This window comes from Nicotiana tomentosiformis, chromosome 12 (genome assembly GCF_000390325.3).
Source record: "Nicotiana tomentosiformis chromosome 12, ASM39032v3, whole genome shotgun sequence".
NCBI classification, from domain to species: domain Eukaryota; kingdom Viridiplantae; phylum Streptophyta; class Magnoliopsida; order Solanales; family Solanaceae; genus Nicotiana; species Nicotiana tomentosiformis.
In genome coordinates, this window is record NC_090823.1 from 73,513,431 (window position 1) to 73,531,275 (window position 17,845).

A 17,845-nucleotide genomic window follows, 5' to 3' on the forward strand; every position below is an offset into this window, starting at 1 on the left:
CCAAAAATATTACATTGTGTGGTGGATATCATTTGCACAAGTTGTATCCCTTCTTTTACATCTAAGAGGCCAAGACTTTTTTGCCTGTAAAAGGGAAAGCCATTAGTTCATTTTATACACACCAACAAGACTTGAGTCTTCATTTCTTGTTTCTTCCTTTCCTCCTTTATTAAGAGTGTTTTGTATGAGAGTTAAGTGTTGACAAGCACATGTGTGTGAACCCTTTCTTTGGAGTGATCTTGTGAGCTTATTACCTTAGGGTATTTGGAATTAATTAGAGTATTTGCTCTAATTTGTACTCTTTTTTATACTCTTATTGATATAGTAAAATTGCACTTCTCCAATTTGTGAACGAAGGTCACATTGACCGAATCAGACTAAATTTGTATCTCCTTTATCTTGTTTGTATCTCCTTTTATCTTGTTTAATTACTGTTGTTATCAACTTGCATTGTTTTTATTATTATCGTTATATTGTTGCTCGGCTAAATTACGCCAACTTCCCATTCTAATATCATGTCCACGGCCTTTGGAGAGTTTAACGTTTCCATAAGTCAACTTATCCGTCAAGCTCCGGCTTTATTCACTGCTACAGTTATTTCCCCTTCAAATTTCCTTGGATTTTCTATAATTAATAGCGAGTGGTTAACTTATGTATTTAGATTCTTCTACTCTGTCCTGTTAGTGAATTTAGACTGAAAAAGAAAAAAATGAAGTTGGTACCAAGAGAAATAGAGAAATTGATGCTCCATAACGCTGGATTTCTGGCTCAAAAGCGTCTTGCCCGTGCCCTACCTCTTAATTATACTGAAGCCGTTGCTCTTATTGCAACTCAGGTATCTTTTATGTATGTATATAATCCAAGTCCCATTTTTTATTTCCTGCTTGTTTTAATCAGCCAAAAGAGTTGAATAAACACCACCTTGTAATATTGCTAGTGTTAATTCTACCTGTTGAGTCAACAGTTTTACTTTTGGTGAAAAACTGTCATTTGCTATTTTAAATGGAAACTTGGGTTGTTTTGTATTGCACTAAAAGGACCTGAATTGAACAGAATGATAGAGAATTCATATGCCGAACCCCAACCTCTTATAAAGCATGAGATTTTATGTATTTAAATAAAAAATCACTTAGGGATTGAGCTATAGTTGATGGACAAAAAAGGTTAGTTTTGCTATTTCACTTGGGTTGTTTTGTTGTTCTAATGAAACAGAGCTGAATAGAGCAAACTACTTTGGGATTCAGCTATAGTTGCTGGTGAAAAAGAAAGGTTACTTTTGCTCTTTCAAATTATTCTTTGGGTTGTTTTATATTAATGAAATGGACCCAAATAGAGCAGACTGATACAAGAATTCATCTAGTGTGGGGACTATATGATTCGTTTAAATATCCTACATGCATGATACTACATGAAACTTGTAATATTATTTTGAGGGGTAGTGGTTAGGGTGTGCGTTTGTTTTTTGTACTTATAGAAGCTTATCTGCAATCATGTCTTATGCAGCCAGATTCGTTTTGATGTATTTCATTTTTCACAATGACAAGGTATTAGAATTTGTCCGTGATGGAGATAAGAGTGTGGCCGAGCTGATGGACGTAGGGAGACAATTACTGGGAAGGTACACTGTACATGAACGGCAGATGCCATATGGTCTACTGACTTATATTAATGAGATCAATGCTACCCTTGATATGTAAAAAGGTCTGATAATAAATTGGATTACTGTTTGCAAACAGGGCATTTGCATTGCTTTCTCTATTTTCTAGAGATGTCACCAGGCTAGATAAACACTTAAAATTCCACACGGCCTCGTAAGAAAGTAAACAGTGTGAATTGACCCAGGAATGCTGTTGGCAGGAAATAGAATAATTTGGGCATAGCAATATCTTATGCATCGCCATTCAGATTGTTAAGTGAGACAACTTGCATCAAAGGCTTGTTTGGGGTGTATATTTTTGGTTACAGCATATGATTTCCCTGGCACCAGGAAGTAATAAATTCATGCACCTAGAAAGTGGAGGGATTGAATCAATAAATAAAGAGAGTATCATGAGAAACAGTGCATATAAATTGAGCCCAGGTGAAGTTGATACGAGTTGAGCGAAGTGCCTCAAATAATGTAATTGTTTAAATGATTACATGAGGTTGATGGAGATCAATGAGCTTACAATTAACTTTTTTGTTGTCAGGAGACAAGTTCTTCCAACTGTTCCTCATCTCTTGGATACTGTTCAGGTACTACACTTTTCCCATTTTCTCTGTTTTTGCTCATTGACTTTGCCATTGTTCGTCTGCAGTTCAAGGCAGCTGGTGACTATTCAGTGATAATTTATTTTAGGTAGAGGGGACCTTTCCGGATGGAACAAAACTAATCACCATCCATGATCCTATAGCATGTGAAAATGGAAATCTGGATCTTGCTCTGCACGGTTCTTTCCTTCCTGGTAATCATGTGACGTCCTGTTTTTAGCATCTTCAACTGTAATTTTTCTTTCATTGGCAAGAAACAAGATTTCGTTCTTTGCTATAGAAATAAATATCTTGGAAGAGGCACATTTTCTCCATATATTGGTACAACGAAGGTTATTTGACTAGAACTTGAATTTGGTGGAAGCGTTATTTTACTTGTATGAATAAGGTCCTCTTCATTGGGGTTGATGCTTGCTGACTCCAACCAAAACTCACACCAAGTGATCCCAATTAGGAATTACATCATCCCAATATCCGTAAGCCACTTTATTCCCCTTCATGCACCCAAAAGTACCTCAAACCGAAATGTTGTCTAAAGAGCCCTTCAATGAATCTGAAACTGTTCATCCCTCTAATGCTGCATTGCAGAATCAAATAATGATATAGAAGTATTCATGACCTATCTTTGAACTGAATTTCCAAATGTCAAAGTTAAGCTGTGGATCAAGTTGCCCCAGAGTCTGTTTCTAATTCAATTTGGTGGATAACTCTGTTGTATTCTTGGAGTTTCTATTTGCCGATTCTTCCCTCTGAATTCTTCCACCCACCATTGTTCTGTCTGTGCGCCATGGTTTGGGAGGGGCTGGCTGACATCTGGAACAATTTATTTCCCTCCTACTGTGTCTAGGAATTTAGTGGTAGCTCTCGTGAATAGGTATCTTGCGCATTTTAGACCCATATGATATTTATCTAAGCATACTAGTAGTCGATTCATGTGATGCTACCCTTTGTAATTTCTGAGTAAGTTTTGCAATTTAGTAATTTCTCCGGTTAAATCCTGAAATTTCAGGCATATATTTAGCTTTAAGCTGTTCTGGAAGTGAAGCATATTCAATTAGGCTTGCTTTGTTTGAAAGATATTTTTCAGATAGACGATAGGTACTGTTCGTTTGAAAGATATCATTTTGCAGTTCCTCCTCTGGACAAGTTTCCGTTGATAGAAGATAGTAAAATTCCTGGTCAGTTGTGCTTTGGAGGTGGGCTGATTGTCCTTAATCCTCACAGGAAGGCGGTAATTCTCAAAGTCACTAACACAGGTGACAGACCAATTCAGGTGCTTCTTTATGCCCTCCTTCATGCATTGCTGCATTGCACTACTCAGCCCTGTTCGCCCACTGCCAATCCCTCAATATGAATAATGAAAAGAAAAAATATTATGGAAAAGAGATCAAAGAGACTAATGTGAGAGAAAGAATTGAGTTATCCTGAGTTTCTGAGTTGAACTGAAGGTATCCTACATGACTTACTTAAATATGGAAGGGAAAATAGTTAGTGTAGTTATGCTACATATGTTGCTGAAACAAGTTCCATATTGTTTGACTAATTCAGTTTAGTTTTCTGTTTATTAGGTGACTGTAGGCTGGTAACTCCTGGATCCTTTGCCTTTCTTGTTACAAGTCTATAATGATGCTCCCCTCTTAGAGCTGTAGTACGTTCAGTATCCAGATATAAATGGGATTGACTCTCGTGGATCTAATTGCTAACATTTCCAGGTTGGCAGCCACTATCACTTCATCGAGGTCAATCCATCCTTGATTTGTGATCGAAGGAGAGCGCATTGCATGCGGTTGAATATACCTGCCGGCACAGCTACAAGGTTTGAAGTGAGACTTCTGACACTTTTAGCTTTGAAGCAACACTTTACTTCAAATCTGTGTCTTGGTTTTTGCAAGGATAGGAAAAGCAACTAGCATGTTTCTTTCTTCCCGGATATCTCTTCTGCCTGTAATATTCACTTTTTGTAATATGGTTGTTAGAAATTTATCTGGAAGTTGTGGAGTTAAGTAAACCATTCTACTTGAGCTTGGTTGTGAATTGGGGTTTTCCGGAACTGGCTAGGGCATTGATTTTTGAGAAGACATTGTGGACATATTGCTTTTGCTCAAGAACACATACAGGAGTTGGCGCAATTGTTATGTTTGTGATTAAGCATCTAATTAATGAATAAATGAGCTAATCTTGGCTCCACTTGTAGCAAATTTGCGGAGAAAAAGATGCTTGTAAGAATAGGATACCTACCTTTCTTAGAGCACATACCAGAGATATGCCTATAAATCTAGTACTCCTCTGTTCCAATTTATGTGGCGGTGTTTCGGCATGGAGTTTAAGAAAGAAAGAAAGATTTTTGGAACTTGTGGTCTTAAACCTGCCATGACATTTATGTGGTTATAAAAGTATACCATTAAGGGTAAAATGGGAAATTTTAAAGTTAAATTGTTTCCAAAAATAGGATGGTGGCATTCTTTTTTGAACGGACTAATAAGGAAATAGTGCCACATGAAATGGAATGGAGGGAATATATGTTATGGCTTCATTAAATGTCATTTGGACCTAAAAGCTCCTTGATAAAGAACATGATGAATTAACCTGATATGCCAGGATAAAGTAGATTAAAAAGGCCTCAATATTCAACTGAAAACTAGTCAAATATTTAATTGACAGACAATTAATAGTATCATCTGAAGAGTAATTGGAGAAGATTCTTGCCGTTCCGGACGTGCTTCCATTTCCAGTATAGGTTAGAGCTGAAATAGTCTGCAAGAGTTAGCAGTAACCTTTCCATGCTTAGATGTTTTTATATTTGTTCCTCTCTGGTCTTGTCCTTTAATTTTTGAAGTAGTGGTGCTCAAACATGTTAATCAAATTTGAGATTTATCTTCTCTTCAATTTCCGCTGTCTCGTGCTTGGAGTTGACAAATGTCAATTACTTTTCTAGCCAGGAGAAACAAAAAGTGTTGTTCTTGTTAGGATTAGTGGCAAGCAAGTGATCAGAGGAGGTAATGCAATTGCTGATGGTCCAGTTGATGATGCAACGGTTATGACAGTAATAGGAGCTCTGACTCAAGGAGGATTTGGCCATTTGGAAGAACCAAATGCAAGGTCTGGTAGTATTCTTACATTACCTTTTTTCTCTCATAACTTTCCTGAAGAATTTGAGTTATTTATTGAGTTGCTTAACTAATTTAGCTGCGAGAAAAGGAATGTCTTAGCTTGAAAAGTATTGTGCAGGGAAGGTGTTGTCGGAGAAGAATCTTGCTTTTCTTTTTCAATGTCTCATGAGGCATATGCCAACATGTATGGCCCCACCACCGGAGACAGAATACGTCTGGGTGATACTGACCTTTTTGCTGAGATTGAGAAAGACTTTAGTGTCTATGGTGATGAGTGCGTGTTTGGGGGTGGAAAGGTTCTAAGAGATGGAATGGGTCAAGCGTCTGGATATCCTTCAGCAGATTGTTTGGATACTGTTATAACAAATGCTGTAGTGATTGACTACACAGGGATTTTCAAGTGCGATATTGGAATTAAAGATGGTCGTATCTTTTCCCTTTGTAAGGCAGGTAACCCAGATGTCATGGATGGCGATACGATAATTGGGGTAAGTCTGGGAACATTCTGATGTTAAGTAGGCAGAAGTCACTAGAATGTGAAGCTAATACTTCCTGATCTTTCAGGTTAACACTGAGGTAATTGCAGGCGAAGGAATGATTGTCACAGCAGGAGCTATAGATTGTCATGTGCACTTTATATGCCCTCAACTGGCATATGAGGCAATATCAAGTGGTAAAATTTGTAACTTTTAGGAAGTATATTTTTAGAATTCCCTTTGAGAAAATTGGAAGGGGAGCCTTGGCGCAACTGGTAAAGTTGTTGCCATGTGACCAGGGGGTCACGGGTTCGAGCCGTGGAAACAGCCTCTTGCAAAAATGCAGGGTAAGGCTGCGTACAATAGTGTGGTCCAGCCCTTCCCCAGACCCCGCACATAGCGGGAACATAGTGCACCGGGCTGCCCTTTTTTCCTTTGAGAAAATTGCTAATACATGCTTTTTGTTTTTACGTTTTTGTAGCATGTTTATGTAACAACTGTGTGTAGCTAAATATGTAAACAATATGATCCCCCGTGCTCTTGTAGTGTTCCAGATTTATGTTGTAACCTCCTGTCTTTGGTATTTATGATCACTGTCAAATTGAGCAGATTTTATCTGGTTTTTGGTTTTCTTTTGGAGATAATCGTCCAATTTGATTGAATGTTGGAGAGAACTGTTTTTTTTTCTTCCTTTTTTTTGGTGTGATATGGTCTTAACTCACCTTTAGAAGAGACTTCAAAGATTTTGGCAGCTGAAAGTTACTATTCATCTGGTGATAGTCATACTAAGTATCTGTTGATTGTTTGATGCTCGACATTTGGGTCTAAGCAAATTATGAGAAGGGTTACTTATCCGCGGTTTTGGTAGTCAATCCATAAACTGATTTGCTTAACTGACTACATATTGCCGGAACCACATGCATTTGGATGCAATAAGGATCACGTTATCATATGGGTAATCAGATTTGAAAGCTGAAGCAGAAGAGCTCCTATCTAAGCTGTTTATCCAATAGCTCAGACTTAAGCTTGCCTTGTATTGTTCTATAAGTGGCTTAATTTTCTATAAAGCAAACTTAATCTATTGTGTTCTAGGAAAGAGGAGTGAAGTGATAAATTGCTAGCGGTTGTGTTTAATTTATTGTCTTGTTTCCTTCTTTATGTTTTGTAGGAATCACTACAATGGTGGGAGGTGGTACAGGACCTGCTCATGGGACACGTGCAACCACTTGTACACCGGGGCCTGTGCATATGGAATTGATGTTGCAGTCAACAGACGAACTTCCCCTAAATTTTGGCTTCACTGGAAAAGTATGCTTATTTGCTCGCTTGTTTTACTGATGAAAGAAAAGTATGCTTATTTTCTGGGATTTACTGTAAAAGAATAACTATGTGTAGCTTCAGATTTTGCGAACATTCTTTCACTTGCTTGTAAGCTCAAGTGGCATAACTGCACTTCACAGAGTCAGAACCAGATCTCTTCACCCTCTTTCCTACTATTGTGACCAACAAATGGAACAAAAGATCTTTGTTTCTGTGTTCTCTGTGTTGGGCATACACGGATGATTTTATGCTGATTTCTTTAGTGTAATGCATTGGTGGTTTGTCCAACTTGAAGTCCATTAGATGTTCCAACAATGTGGTATGCCTGTTTCCAGTGCATTTATTTCTTTGTCCAATTGTTTTGCAGGGTAACAGTTCCAAGGCTGAGGGCTTACATGAAATAATCAAAGCTGGAGCAATGGGCCTGAAGCTTCATGAGGACTGGGGAACTACTCCTGCTGCTATAGATATGTGCCTTGCTGTTGCAGATCAATATGACATTCAGGTGCTCGTTCCTTTCTGTGTTTGCTGATTTAACCAAGTTTTACAAGTTAAAAAGTGATTATGATTTCTGAAATGCAGGTCAACATCCATACTGACACCTTGAACGAATCTGGATTTGTTGAGCATACAATTGCTGCTTTTAAAGGTCGCACCATACATACATACCACAGGTAAACACTTAATGTACCTGCTCCCTCCAACTCCGAAGGAAAATGGCAAAAAGAAGAAAGAGAGCCAAGAATGATGAATAGAGAAAAAAGGGATAAAATACACTGCTGCTTGCCTATTAGATTAACGAACACGACTCTTCTATCCCATGTTGTAACATGTACTCTGCAGTGAAGGTGCTGGTGGTGGACATGCTCCGGATATCATCAAAGTTTGTGGTGTAAAGAATGTCATTCCCTCATCAACCAATCCCACACGTCCATTCACTTTGAATACTGTGGACGAGCACCTTGACATGCTGGTAACAGAAGCTTATAATAAGGTGAAGTTTCTATGCTCCTGAACAATATATTGACCTGATAGCTCTACATGCAGATGGTATGCCATCATCTGAACAAGGACATCCGAGAGGATGTAGCTTTTGCTGAATCGCGGATTCGAGCTGAAACAATTGCTGCAGAAGACATTTTGCATGATATGGGAGCAATTAGCATTATATCTTCTGATTCACAAGCCATGGGTCGAATTGGAGAGGTTTTCAGTAGTCTAATTTCCAATTAATTTTTGGATTGAGAAACATCACATTGCAGGCAAACTCAACCAATTATTAGTTTTCTCACAATATTTTCTGTTAAGAGCTGGTAAACAGAATGTTTGGTGTTTGTATAATCACATCAGCATAATGCAGTAAGCAGCATGTACATCAACGTTCTTAACACCTACCTACCACAACCCAATGTTTTATATATGCTGCTAGAATATTAAGTGAATATGTATCTAGATTCATCGCACCTGAATAAGGAAAATCATACAGAATTTTCTATAGGGTACCTTAGGATATTTTGTACTTAATTGTAGAATATTTACTTATCTTATTAGCATAAGGATTGATTACCTACCAAATTTTATTTAGTGTAAGACTCTTTATTTTTGTTGAAGAGGAATTCATTAAAAGCATCCAGAGGATGCAAGCAAAAGATTACAAGAAAGAGAGAGAGTGTCTGCTAATATACACAAAAAGTTATTCTATCACTAGGGAGCGGACACAATCCAAAAGTTGTGAGCCAACTAAACAAATTCAGTAAGCATTTTGCTTTGAGTACATGAGTAGGAGCTGAGATCCCATCAAAACATCTATAGTTCCTTTCATTCCAGATGCACCAAAAAATAGCAGCAGATACCAGTTACCATATTATTTTGATGGATTTACCAACTTACCATGAGCACCAGCTTTCATATGCTTCCTAGATGCTGTTAGGCTTGAAGCAGGCTAGTCTAAAAAGAGAGAAGAACATGTTCCAAATATCATATGCTACAGGACGATGCACAAAGAGATGTCTATCTCTTTATCCGTATTGCACATGTAGCACCTATTCACTGTTGGTATACTCATTGGGCTGAGGTTATCTTGTGTGAGGCATGTTTCTTATAAGGTAATCCAGCTAAACCAGATCACTTTAGTAGGCAGTTTTGTTTTCCAAATTAATTTCCATGGCCAATTGTTTATCAGCTCATTGTTGGAGCAGAGGTGTCATATGCTTTCTTAAACTGTAAATTTCCCCTCCTTAGAATCCTCCCATTCCAGTCTGTCCTTCAACCGAGGGTTGATAGCAGTCCCTGCTAGCTTGGCAAGCAATTCCATCAGGTCATTTATTTCCCAATCTTGAAAATGGCTCCTGAATTGAGGGTCCCAAGAGCTATTCTACCAATATTGTTCTCCAGTGGATTCTTGATTACTTGCCAATTGGTACAAATTTGGGAATTCATCTTTTAATGCCATTGTTCCCAGTCACTTGTCTTTCCAAAACTTGATATGTGTTGCACTCCTTAACTTGAGCTTTGAGTTAAGTTGAAACTCATCCCATAAATCGGATATGTGCTTCCAGAGGCCTGTACCATAGGTGATCTGCTATGTTTTGTGTTGTTTCTCACACCATATTTTGCATTGATTACTGATTTCCATAATCCAGGATTCTCCATATTATACCTCCCGTGCCATTTCATTAGCATACTCTTATTATGTAATGCCGAATCTTTAGCACCCAATTCTCCATGCTCCTTTGGTGAAATGAGCTTTGGCCATTTAACCAAGTGAAATTTGTGGCTCTGACTCTTGCCTAACATAAGAAGGCTCTTCCAATTTGAGCTAGTCTCTTCTGTAACTTTAACCGGAATTGGGAATAATGACATGGCATGAGAAGGGGAGCCTTGGAGCAATGGTAAAGTTGTCTCCATGTGACTTATAAGTCACGGGTTCAAGTCGTGGAAGAAACCACTAATGCTTGCATTAGAGTAGGCTATCTACATCACATCCTTAGGGATGCGGTCTTTCCTCAGATCCTGCATGAATGCGGGATGCTTTGTACACCGGGCTGCCCTGGGAATAATGATATGAAGCATGTAGGGGTACTGTCCAGCACACTAATTATAAGTGTCAATCTACTAGAGGGGTACTGCATTTTCCAGGAGGCCAATCTTTTCCCAAACTTCTCAATAACCCCACTCCAGATTTCTTGTGATTTGTATGAAGCTACCAATGGGAGACCCAGCTATGCAGTGTGGGATGGAGCCTTGGAGCAATGGTAAAGTTGTCTCCATGTGACTTATAAGTCACGGGTTCAAGTCGTGGAAGCAACCACTAATGCTTGCATTAGGGTAGACTATCTACATCACACTCTTAGGGGTGCGGTCCTTCCTCGGATCCTGCATGAATGCGGGATGCTTTGTACACCGGGCTGCCCTGGGAATAATGATATGAAGCATGTAGGGATACTGTCCAGCACACTAATTATAAGTGTCAATCTACTAGAGAGGTACTGCATTTTCCAGGAGGCCAATCTTTTCCCAAACTTCTCAATAACCCCACTCCAGATTTCTTGTGATTTGTATGAAGCTACCAATGGGAGACCCAGGTATGTAGTGGGGAAGGATCCCACACTCCAACACATTATATCAGATAGCTCTTCGATGAATTGTGCTTTTTGACATGTTCACGTGTAAACCTGATATGGCTTCAATTATTATAAGTGTGAGGTTCAGGCACATTACTTGTGATTTCTCAGCCTCACAGAATATAGGAGAACCTCTTGTACATTGTGTATCAAGTCAATAAGCTTCTTTTTATTTTACATTGTGTCAGAGCTAGAACCAATTTTATCCAATGTTGGACCCCCATCTTATATTGTCCACGTTCCAGATGTCTGGTCCCTGAGCGTGAGAGGGGTGAAGTTTACCATATTGGTGGAGGAAATAGCTTGTTGTCTGCTATATGATTTTGAAAAATCCTCAGCTCTTGAGCTAATTTTTGGGATTGAGTTAGGCCTAAGATCCCCCTTTTTATTATGGTATTAGAGCAGGTAGAGGTCCTAGGTTCGAGTCTCCTTGACACCACTATCAAAAAGAATTTCTATGTGCTTTGATCATCCAAAAGAATCAAAACGCAAGGGGGCATGTTATAGACATATCTAAGTAAATAAAATTGTGCTTTCTCTAACAGCTTAAGCTTTTAGATGAGATGATCACACACTTCTTTCTATTGGGTTTATGTTATAATATGTCTCCTGCTATTACGGTTAGGATTTTCCAGGAAAGCAAAATCTATTCTTTCTTTGTTGTTAGTTGATAATAGGCTCATGTCACGATTAAGGCGAAAGTGCATATTAAGAAAACTTTTTATCAGATCAATCTCCCTTACAATCCCTTGTGCTGGAACCTAATTAAGCTGAACAAAAATAATAGAGAACCAGAGGGATCCATCCAATTATATAGTATTATTTATTTCTTTTCTGGCATTTGTTATTTCTTGAAGGTGGAATATTGAAAAAGAAGGTAACCGAGTAGGTTATATCCTAGACTGAACGCCCTGTTGCTGCCAGAATTTGCCAGAAAACTGCAATTAATTGTCCTTGTGCTAGGAACTTACTAGCAGCAAAGTTAGTTTGGTCTGAAGGAGAGGAAGCACCATATTGATGTCTCCTTCCAGCTCTCCTAAACTATTTTCTTTAGTTTGCCACCTCATAACACTTGCAGAGACTCAAACTGCTTTTCTCCTATGTAACTTGTGTGTCATCCTCTAATAACAACTTGAGTGTCACCCTCTTAAAAGTTCAAGGGAGAGATTCTGAAGTATATGATAAAGTTTAACTCTGTCGTTATCAAGGGATATGTGTTTTCTGCTGTGGGGTGTAAAAATTGGACAGGGGGTTGAACTTGGCAGTAGGGAAATTTCTGTTGTTTAGCCAATATGAATATTGCAATTAACTGAGTAGGCTCAGGTCCTTCTGTTAAGCCTGTAATCAGCTACCTGCTGTGAGTTAGCACTGAATGTGATTAAGATGAATATATATTTTACACTTTCTACAAAACTTGGCTGTATGATATATATATTGGTCAGATACTTCTCTTACCAGGTGATTAGTAGAACATGGCAGACTGCCCATAAGATGAAGTCATTTAGAGGACCACTGGACATTGATGGGCCAGACAGTGACAATTTCCGGATCAAACGATACGTCGCAAAATACACTATAAATCCTGCAATTGCTAATGGAATCTCTCAATATGTTGGATCAGTTGAGGTCTGTCTTTATCATCACTGTTAATCTCATGAGTTTGTTAGACTGATTACTGACTGTTTACCTTCGTGACCTTCAATACTAAATTCTATAGCTCTCCAGAGAGATGCTTTTGTGATGTTATGAATTGGAAATTTTTCTTTTGTTACAGTTTTTCATCACTTCCTTTTTAGGGTGAGGTGCTTATGATATATGGACTCTTCGTTTACCTAGATGTATTGGACGTGTATGACAAGGGTATGGATACTTTGTGTAAGTCCTTCAAAATACACTAAAACACCTGTAAAACTTTGGACATGACCATGTCAGATCCATATCCAGCAGACCTAATATCCGAGGCTACGTAACATTTGGGTTCTTTTTGGGGTTTTTTTTTTTGGGGGGGGTGGGGGGTGGGGGGGTGGGGTGGGGGGGACCATGTTAGAAAACTTGAAGCATGTCTAGTTCAACTAAATTTGTAGAAACTTGCATTGCTATAAAGCTATTAGAATCTTTAAAGGTAGTTATTCTCTCCTTTGTCATCATAGTGCTGAAGGCATTGTCCTCTGAAAAGTCGAGCACTTCAACTCTCATTGTCATAGATTCCAGTTTTATTTTATTGGATATCTTGCAGGTAGGGAAATTAGCTGATCTTGTGGTGTGGAAACCATCGTTTTTTGGGGCGAAACCAGAAATGGTGATCAAAGGAGGGGTAATAGCTTGGTCAAACATGGGAGACCCGAATGCTAGCATCCCAACTCCTGAACCGGTAACTGTTTTACATTGGAGGACTCTTTTATTCGCAATTTTTGCTATTAACCAACTTTTGAATCTATGTTCTTGCATGCAAGAGATCCAACATTGGACTAATGTTTCTTAAATAACTTCATAGTGTAATTCTCTTTTTGGCTTTCATAAGCTAATATTGAATTATTGCTTACGTTTTACTACTAGCCTGTACCCTTTAGACCCTTATTCAGTTTTGTTATCCCGTTGAAAGCAGAACTGTTATCTGCATTTTCATTACTGAAGCACAAGTTGTTACAGGTGTTAATGAGGCCTATGTTTGGAGCATTTTCCAAGGCTGCAAGTACTAATTCAATTGCTTTTGTCAGCAAGGCATGTCTCTCTCTCTCTCGTGTATGGCCATTTTCTCGTATATTTAGGAGTTGAGATTTACTGTATATACACTGGCAATGTAAAGATTGTATACACAGAGTGTATTTTAACCCGTTACAAGAGGTTTATTACTCTATTTTCTGAGTTACCATATTAGATTTGCTAAGGATGGACAGCTATTGTTGTAGGTAATGTAACCTAATGGTGCAAAATAACTATATACTGCCAGGGAGTAGAAGTTAAATCTAGGAGTTGACGTTGGGACCGTCAAAACTTGAAGGATGTTCTTTTGGTGGCTTTGCTAGAAGCTTTGCCGCTACACGAATATGCACTGACGAATAGGGGAATCTCTATAACATGTGTACTAACTACTCTTATGTCTACTGCATTGGATAAACAGGCAGCTCTGGATGCTGGAATAAAACACTCATATGGACTAAATAAGAAGGTGGAAGCTGTAAGTAATGTGAGAAACATAAGTAAACTAGACATGAAGCTCAACGATGCACTTCCTGACATCAAAGTCGATCCGGAGACATACACGGTGACCGCTGATGGAACAGTCCTGACATGCACGCCAGCTATTACTGTTCCGCTCTCGAGGAACTATTTTCTTTTCTAGTGGTAACTATTTATACTCCAGTAGCTTTTGGTTGGGTACTTTTGATATGAGATATAACTCAACAGATTTTCGTTTTCTCGACTTGCATGTAATGTTTACTAGGTTTCAACTGCTTCAACGTTTACTTTTCCCCTTATGTTAGACCAAATATTTTGTAGGTAGTCAACGGAAAATAGTAATTGGGGACGAGGGAACAATGTGGGATAAGAATAGTAGAATTAGAGGTAATGGAAGGGACTTCCTATTTATAAGTACTCGGCTTAATGGTACCCGAAGTTGTGGTGGAGTCCCCGTTGAGGAGCGGGTGCTATATGGCGGTCTTAGTAGTCTTGATAATGATTCTGGCAGTTGAAAATATAGTGTTCTTTTATATATATTTAATTAATATAAAAAACACACCCGAAATTCTATAGAAATCGTTGAGTAAGATATATATATATATATATATATATATATATTTTTTTTTTTTTTCATGTATTGAGAAATATTTTTTTTCTAGGAAGATAAGTTCTTTAAAAATGAAGAAAATGGCTTCCCTAAAGATTAGGGAAGCAAGTTCAATAGATGGCAATCACGCTAATTATGTTCTCCCCACACCCCTAACACGCCACTCCCACATCAAATCCTAACCCACCCCCACTATGAACCACGAACCCTGACCCATCTCTACTTTTTATCTCTTAGAATAATATTTTCTACTTACTTATCAAATATTTATGAATTGTTTTTTTCTAGAAAACATTTTTCGACGAAAAACATTTCCCCCATCCCAAACACACCTTTCATATCATGCTTTACCGAGTGAAGTATGTCTCGTCTTTATCTTTGAATTATACCCATTTTCTCCCTCTTTTATAAGTTGGGATGAACGATCGCTACTTCAGTTTGGTATTGAAGAATTTCAGTGTGGTACTTTAATATTTGACTTATTAATTGTGTATATCAAATATCCTACCAAATTAGTTTGATATGGTTCGATATTCCCAATTATACGGCATTGTAATCTTTTCCTCCATTGGCATTTCAGTATATCAGTTGTTATTTTTAGTTTTCATAGTACAAACGAGTTAAAAAAATTAAACAAGTTCTTTATAATATTATAATATTACAAGTGAAGAAAACAATGTTCAACTTTTTGCACGAGAGCATACAAGACGTAAAAGAATAATCTGGAAGTGTAATAGATGCATCTATCGGTAAGCAGATGGCACCTAATAGAGTGGCTAAGGTTTGTGGAAACATTGACCATCAATTAATATGAAAAACTGGTATCATTTAACGAAAACCTTAAACAAAGCAGAATAATACATATATTCTAGGTCATGAGTGGTAAGGGAAACCAATATAGTATATGTTGGGACGACATATTTTGGCTTAAGCTTACAAGATTATTAGGTTATCTACTAAAAAGTTCGGTATTTCGATTTATCAAAATACCACAATTTCAAAATCAAGAACCGTACCGAAATATCTAACTTTTAAAAATTCAAACTGAATCAATATCGAAGTAACCAAAGAACTAAAACCGAAGTGCCAAATTAATTCAGTCTGATTTTTTGAATTTTATGTCTAACCACGAGAAGTGAATTTAATCACGAGCAAGTGACATTTAAGTAGGGACTCAAAAGCATATGCAGGATAACTGTCTTCTAAAAATATTTTAGGGGTAGAAAGATATACAGCTTTCTGAAAAAACCAACTAAGCTAAAGAAAAATAAAAATAAATTTTAGTTCTATCTCTTGATCGCACCAATGCATAGCTGTGGAAATCTTGATGGTTGAGCGCTTTAAAAATGATGAGATAAATCTAAAATTTTGTAACGACCTGATAGGTCGTTTTGAGTTTTAGCTTCTCATTTTGTGATTTGAGATCTTACATAGCTTTATTTGACGATTTATGACTTGTGGGCGTGGTTCATTTCGTTATCCGGAGAGTCTAGATATGATTTTTCAAAGAAAACTTGATTTTTGAACTTTAAAATGGTTAGAGTTGATTATAGTCAACATTGTTGGTAAACGACCTCGGATCGACGTTTTGGCAATTTCGGAAGGTTCGTATGATGATTTTGGACTTGTATGCATGTTTGGTTGGGGTGTCGGGTGACCCGAGACCGTTTTGGCGCTTATTATGAAAAGTAAAAAATTGGAACTTAAGAACTTTAAAATCTTTGAGTTTTGACGTGTGATTTTGGTTCTTGATGTTAATTTGATATTTTGAGCTTACGAGCGAGTTCGTATGAGGTTTATGTATTGTGTGGATATTTGGAGTAGGCTTCAGGGGGTTCAGGTGAGTTTCACGGTAGTTTTCAACCATTCTTGCGTAATATGCAGCAGCTGATGTAGTGTGCATCGCAAACGCGGAGCTTGTCTCACGTTCGTGAATGGTTAATTGGGGCAGGGGTGTTTTACTCTAAGCGAACGCAAAGGGAAGCTCGCGAACGAGATGGCCTAGGGTGGAGCTGGCGTTCGCAAATGCGGTTGACCAAACGCGAACGTGTAGGCTTGGGGGATGGTAGGGCTTTTCTTCATCGCGTTCTGGATAGCAAACACGGAGGCTTGGAGGGCAACAGCCTTCACGAACGCGAAAAAGCCTTCATAAACGCGATGGCCAGTTGGCAATTGATTTTCGCGAACGCGACAGGCGCTTTGCGAACGTAAAGAACACCTGACGTCCATGTATATAAAGGGATAAAAATCGGGATTTTATGCCACTTTTCACCATATTTGAGACCTAGATCACAGATTGAGGAGATTTTAAGAGGATTTTTATCCCAACTATTAAAGTTAGTAACTGTTACCTAGTTTTGATTTATTTTCATAAATTCTCATAAATTTTTATCCCTAAATCTAGTATTTTAAAGTGCAGAAATTGGGATTTTGGGAAAAAACTTTTGAGGGTTAATTTTGGGGATTTGAACCTCAATTTGAAGTCCATTCTTGATATAAATCACATAGTTAGACTCGGGGGAGAATGGATAAATGAGAATTGGTGTTAGTTTCGGATTTTGACCATGTGGGTCCGGGTTGACTTGTCCAAATGTGATAAAATTTAAATCTTTTTTATACTAGGATAGTTTCTAAATCTTGTTTTGACTTATTTCGGTATTATTTGACTAGATTCGAGTGGTTTGGAGGCTTGTTCTAAAGGGAAAGCTGTGTTGGATTATTTACTTTATACCGAAAAGAGGTAAATATTGTGGTTTACCTTGATTTGAGAAAATTAGGTGTGAATGATCTATTTTCAACGTGTTCTATGTGTTTGGGGCCACCTGGTGACGAGTGCATGTGCATTGTCGTGGTTTAAAGCATACAAGTGGGAGCTAGATTTTTCATGCCTTTACTTATTTCATGCTTTTATTTGTTAAATGCCTCTACTTATTTCATGTTTTTACTCGTTAAATATTTTTACTTGATACATGCTTTTACCTGCTACATGCTTTTACTTGCTACGTGCTTTTACCTTCTACATGACTTTACTTGTTACATGCCTTACTTGTCACATGTCTTAACTTGTTTCATGCTTTGTTCTTCTACGCGGTATTAGATTTTGTGGCTACTTGACCGTTCGCGTGTTATTGGCCTTGTTTGAGTCTTTGTCGGGATATATAAGTGAGACTAGTTACGGACATCAAATTGCCTTCTATTCCTTGCTAGTGTACATCTTTTCCTTAATGAAATAGGTTCCTATTGTTTTCGATATTTTATTATATACCTCGCTATGTC

The 17,845-nt window shown here is 37.9% G+C and overlaps 1 protein-coding gene across 4 annotated transcripts; it reads left to right on the forward strand.

Moving 5' to 3' along the window:
* Positions 1–546: 546 nt before the first annotated feature.
* LOC104108508 (urease) lies at positions 547–14,240 on the forward strand. Of its 4 annotated transcripts, none has more exons than XM_070191823.1 (18): positions 550–835; positions 1,545–1,618; positions 2,190–2,235; positions 2,339–2,444; positions 3,381–3,523; positions 3,963–4,073; positions 5,186–5,349; positions 5,479–5,848; positions 5,925–6,033; positions 7,005–7,144; positions 7,524–7,661; positions 7,739–7,830; positions 8,000–8,129; positions 8,204–8,362; positions 12,238–12,405; positions 13,016–13,150; positions 13,429–13,504; positions 13,905–14,240. In XM_070191823.1, exons 1-18 carry the CDS (start codon positions 710–712, stop codon positions 14,120–14,122), a joined length of 2,505 nt encoding a protein of 834 aa, XP_070047924.1. In that variant the 5' UTR covers positions 550–709; the 3' UTR covers positions 14,123–14,240. The 4 variants fall into 4 exon arrangements, with proteins under 4 accessions (XP_070047926.1, XP_070047924.1, XP_070047925.1 ...); XM_070191824.1 differs by having other exon boundaries at positions 553–835; positions 1,504–1,618; XM_070191826.1 differs by having other exon boundaries at positions 554–846.
* Positions 14,241–17,845: the final 3,605 nt, after the last annotated feature.

Bases quoted from the DNA above. Each gene is read 5' to 3' on its own strand.
- LOC104108508 (XM_070191823.1), top strand. From the start codon at position 710: ATGAAGTTGGTACCAAGAGAAATAGAGAAATTGATGCTCCATAACGCT. The intron at 2,445-3,380 runs GTAATCATGTGA...ATCATTTTGCAG, and splicing joins GCACGGTTCTTTCCTTCCTG to TTCCTCCTCTGGACAAGTTT. The intron at 5,849-5,924 runs GTAAGTCTGGGA...CTGATCTTTCAG, and splicing joins ATGGCGATACGATAATTGGG to GTTAACACTGAGGTAATTGC.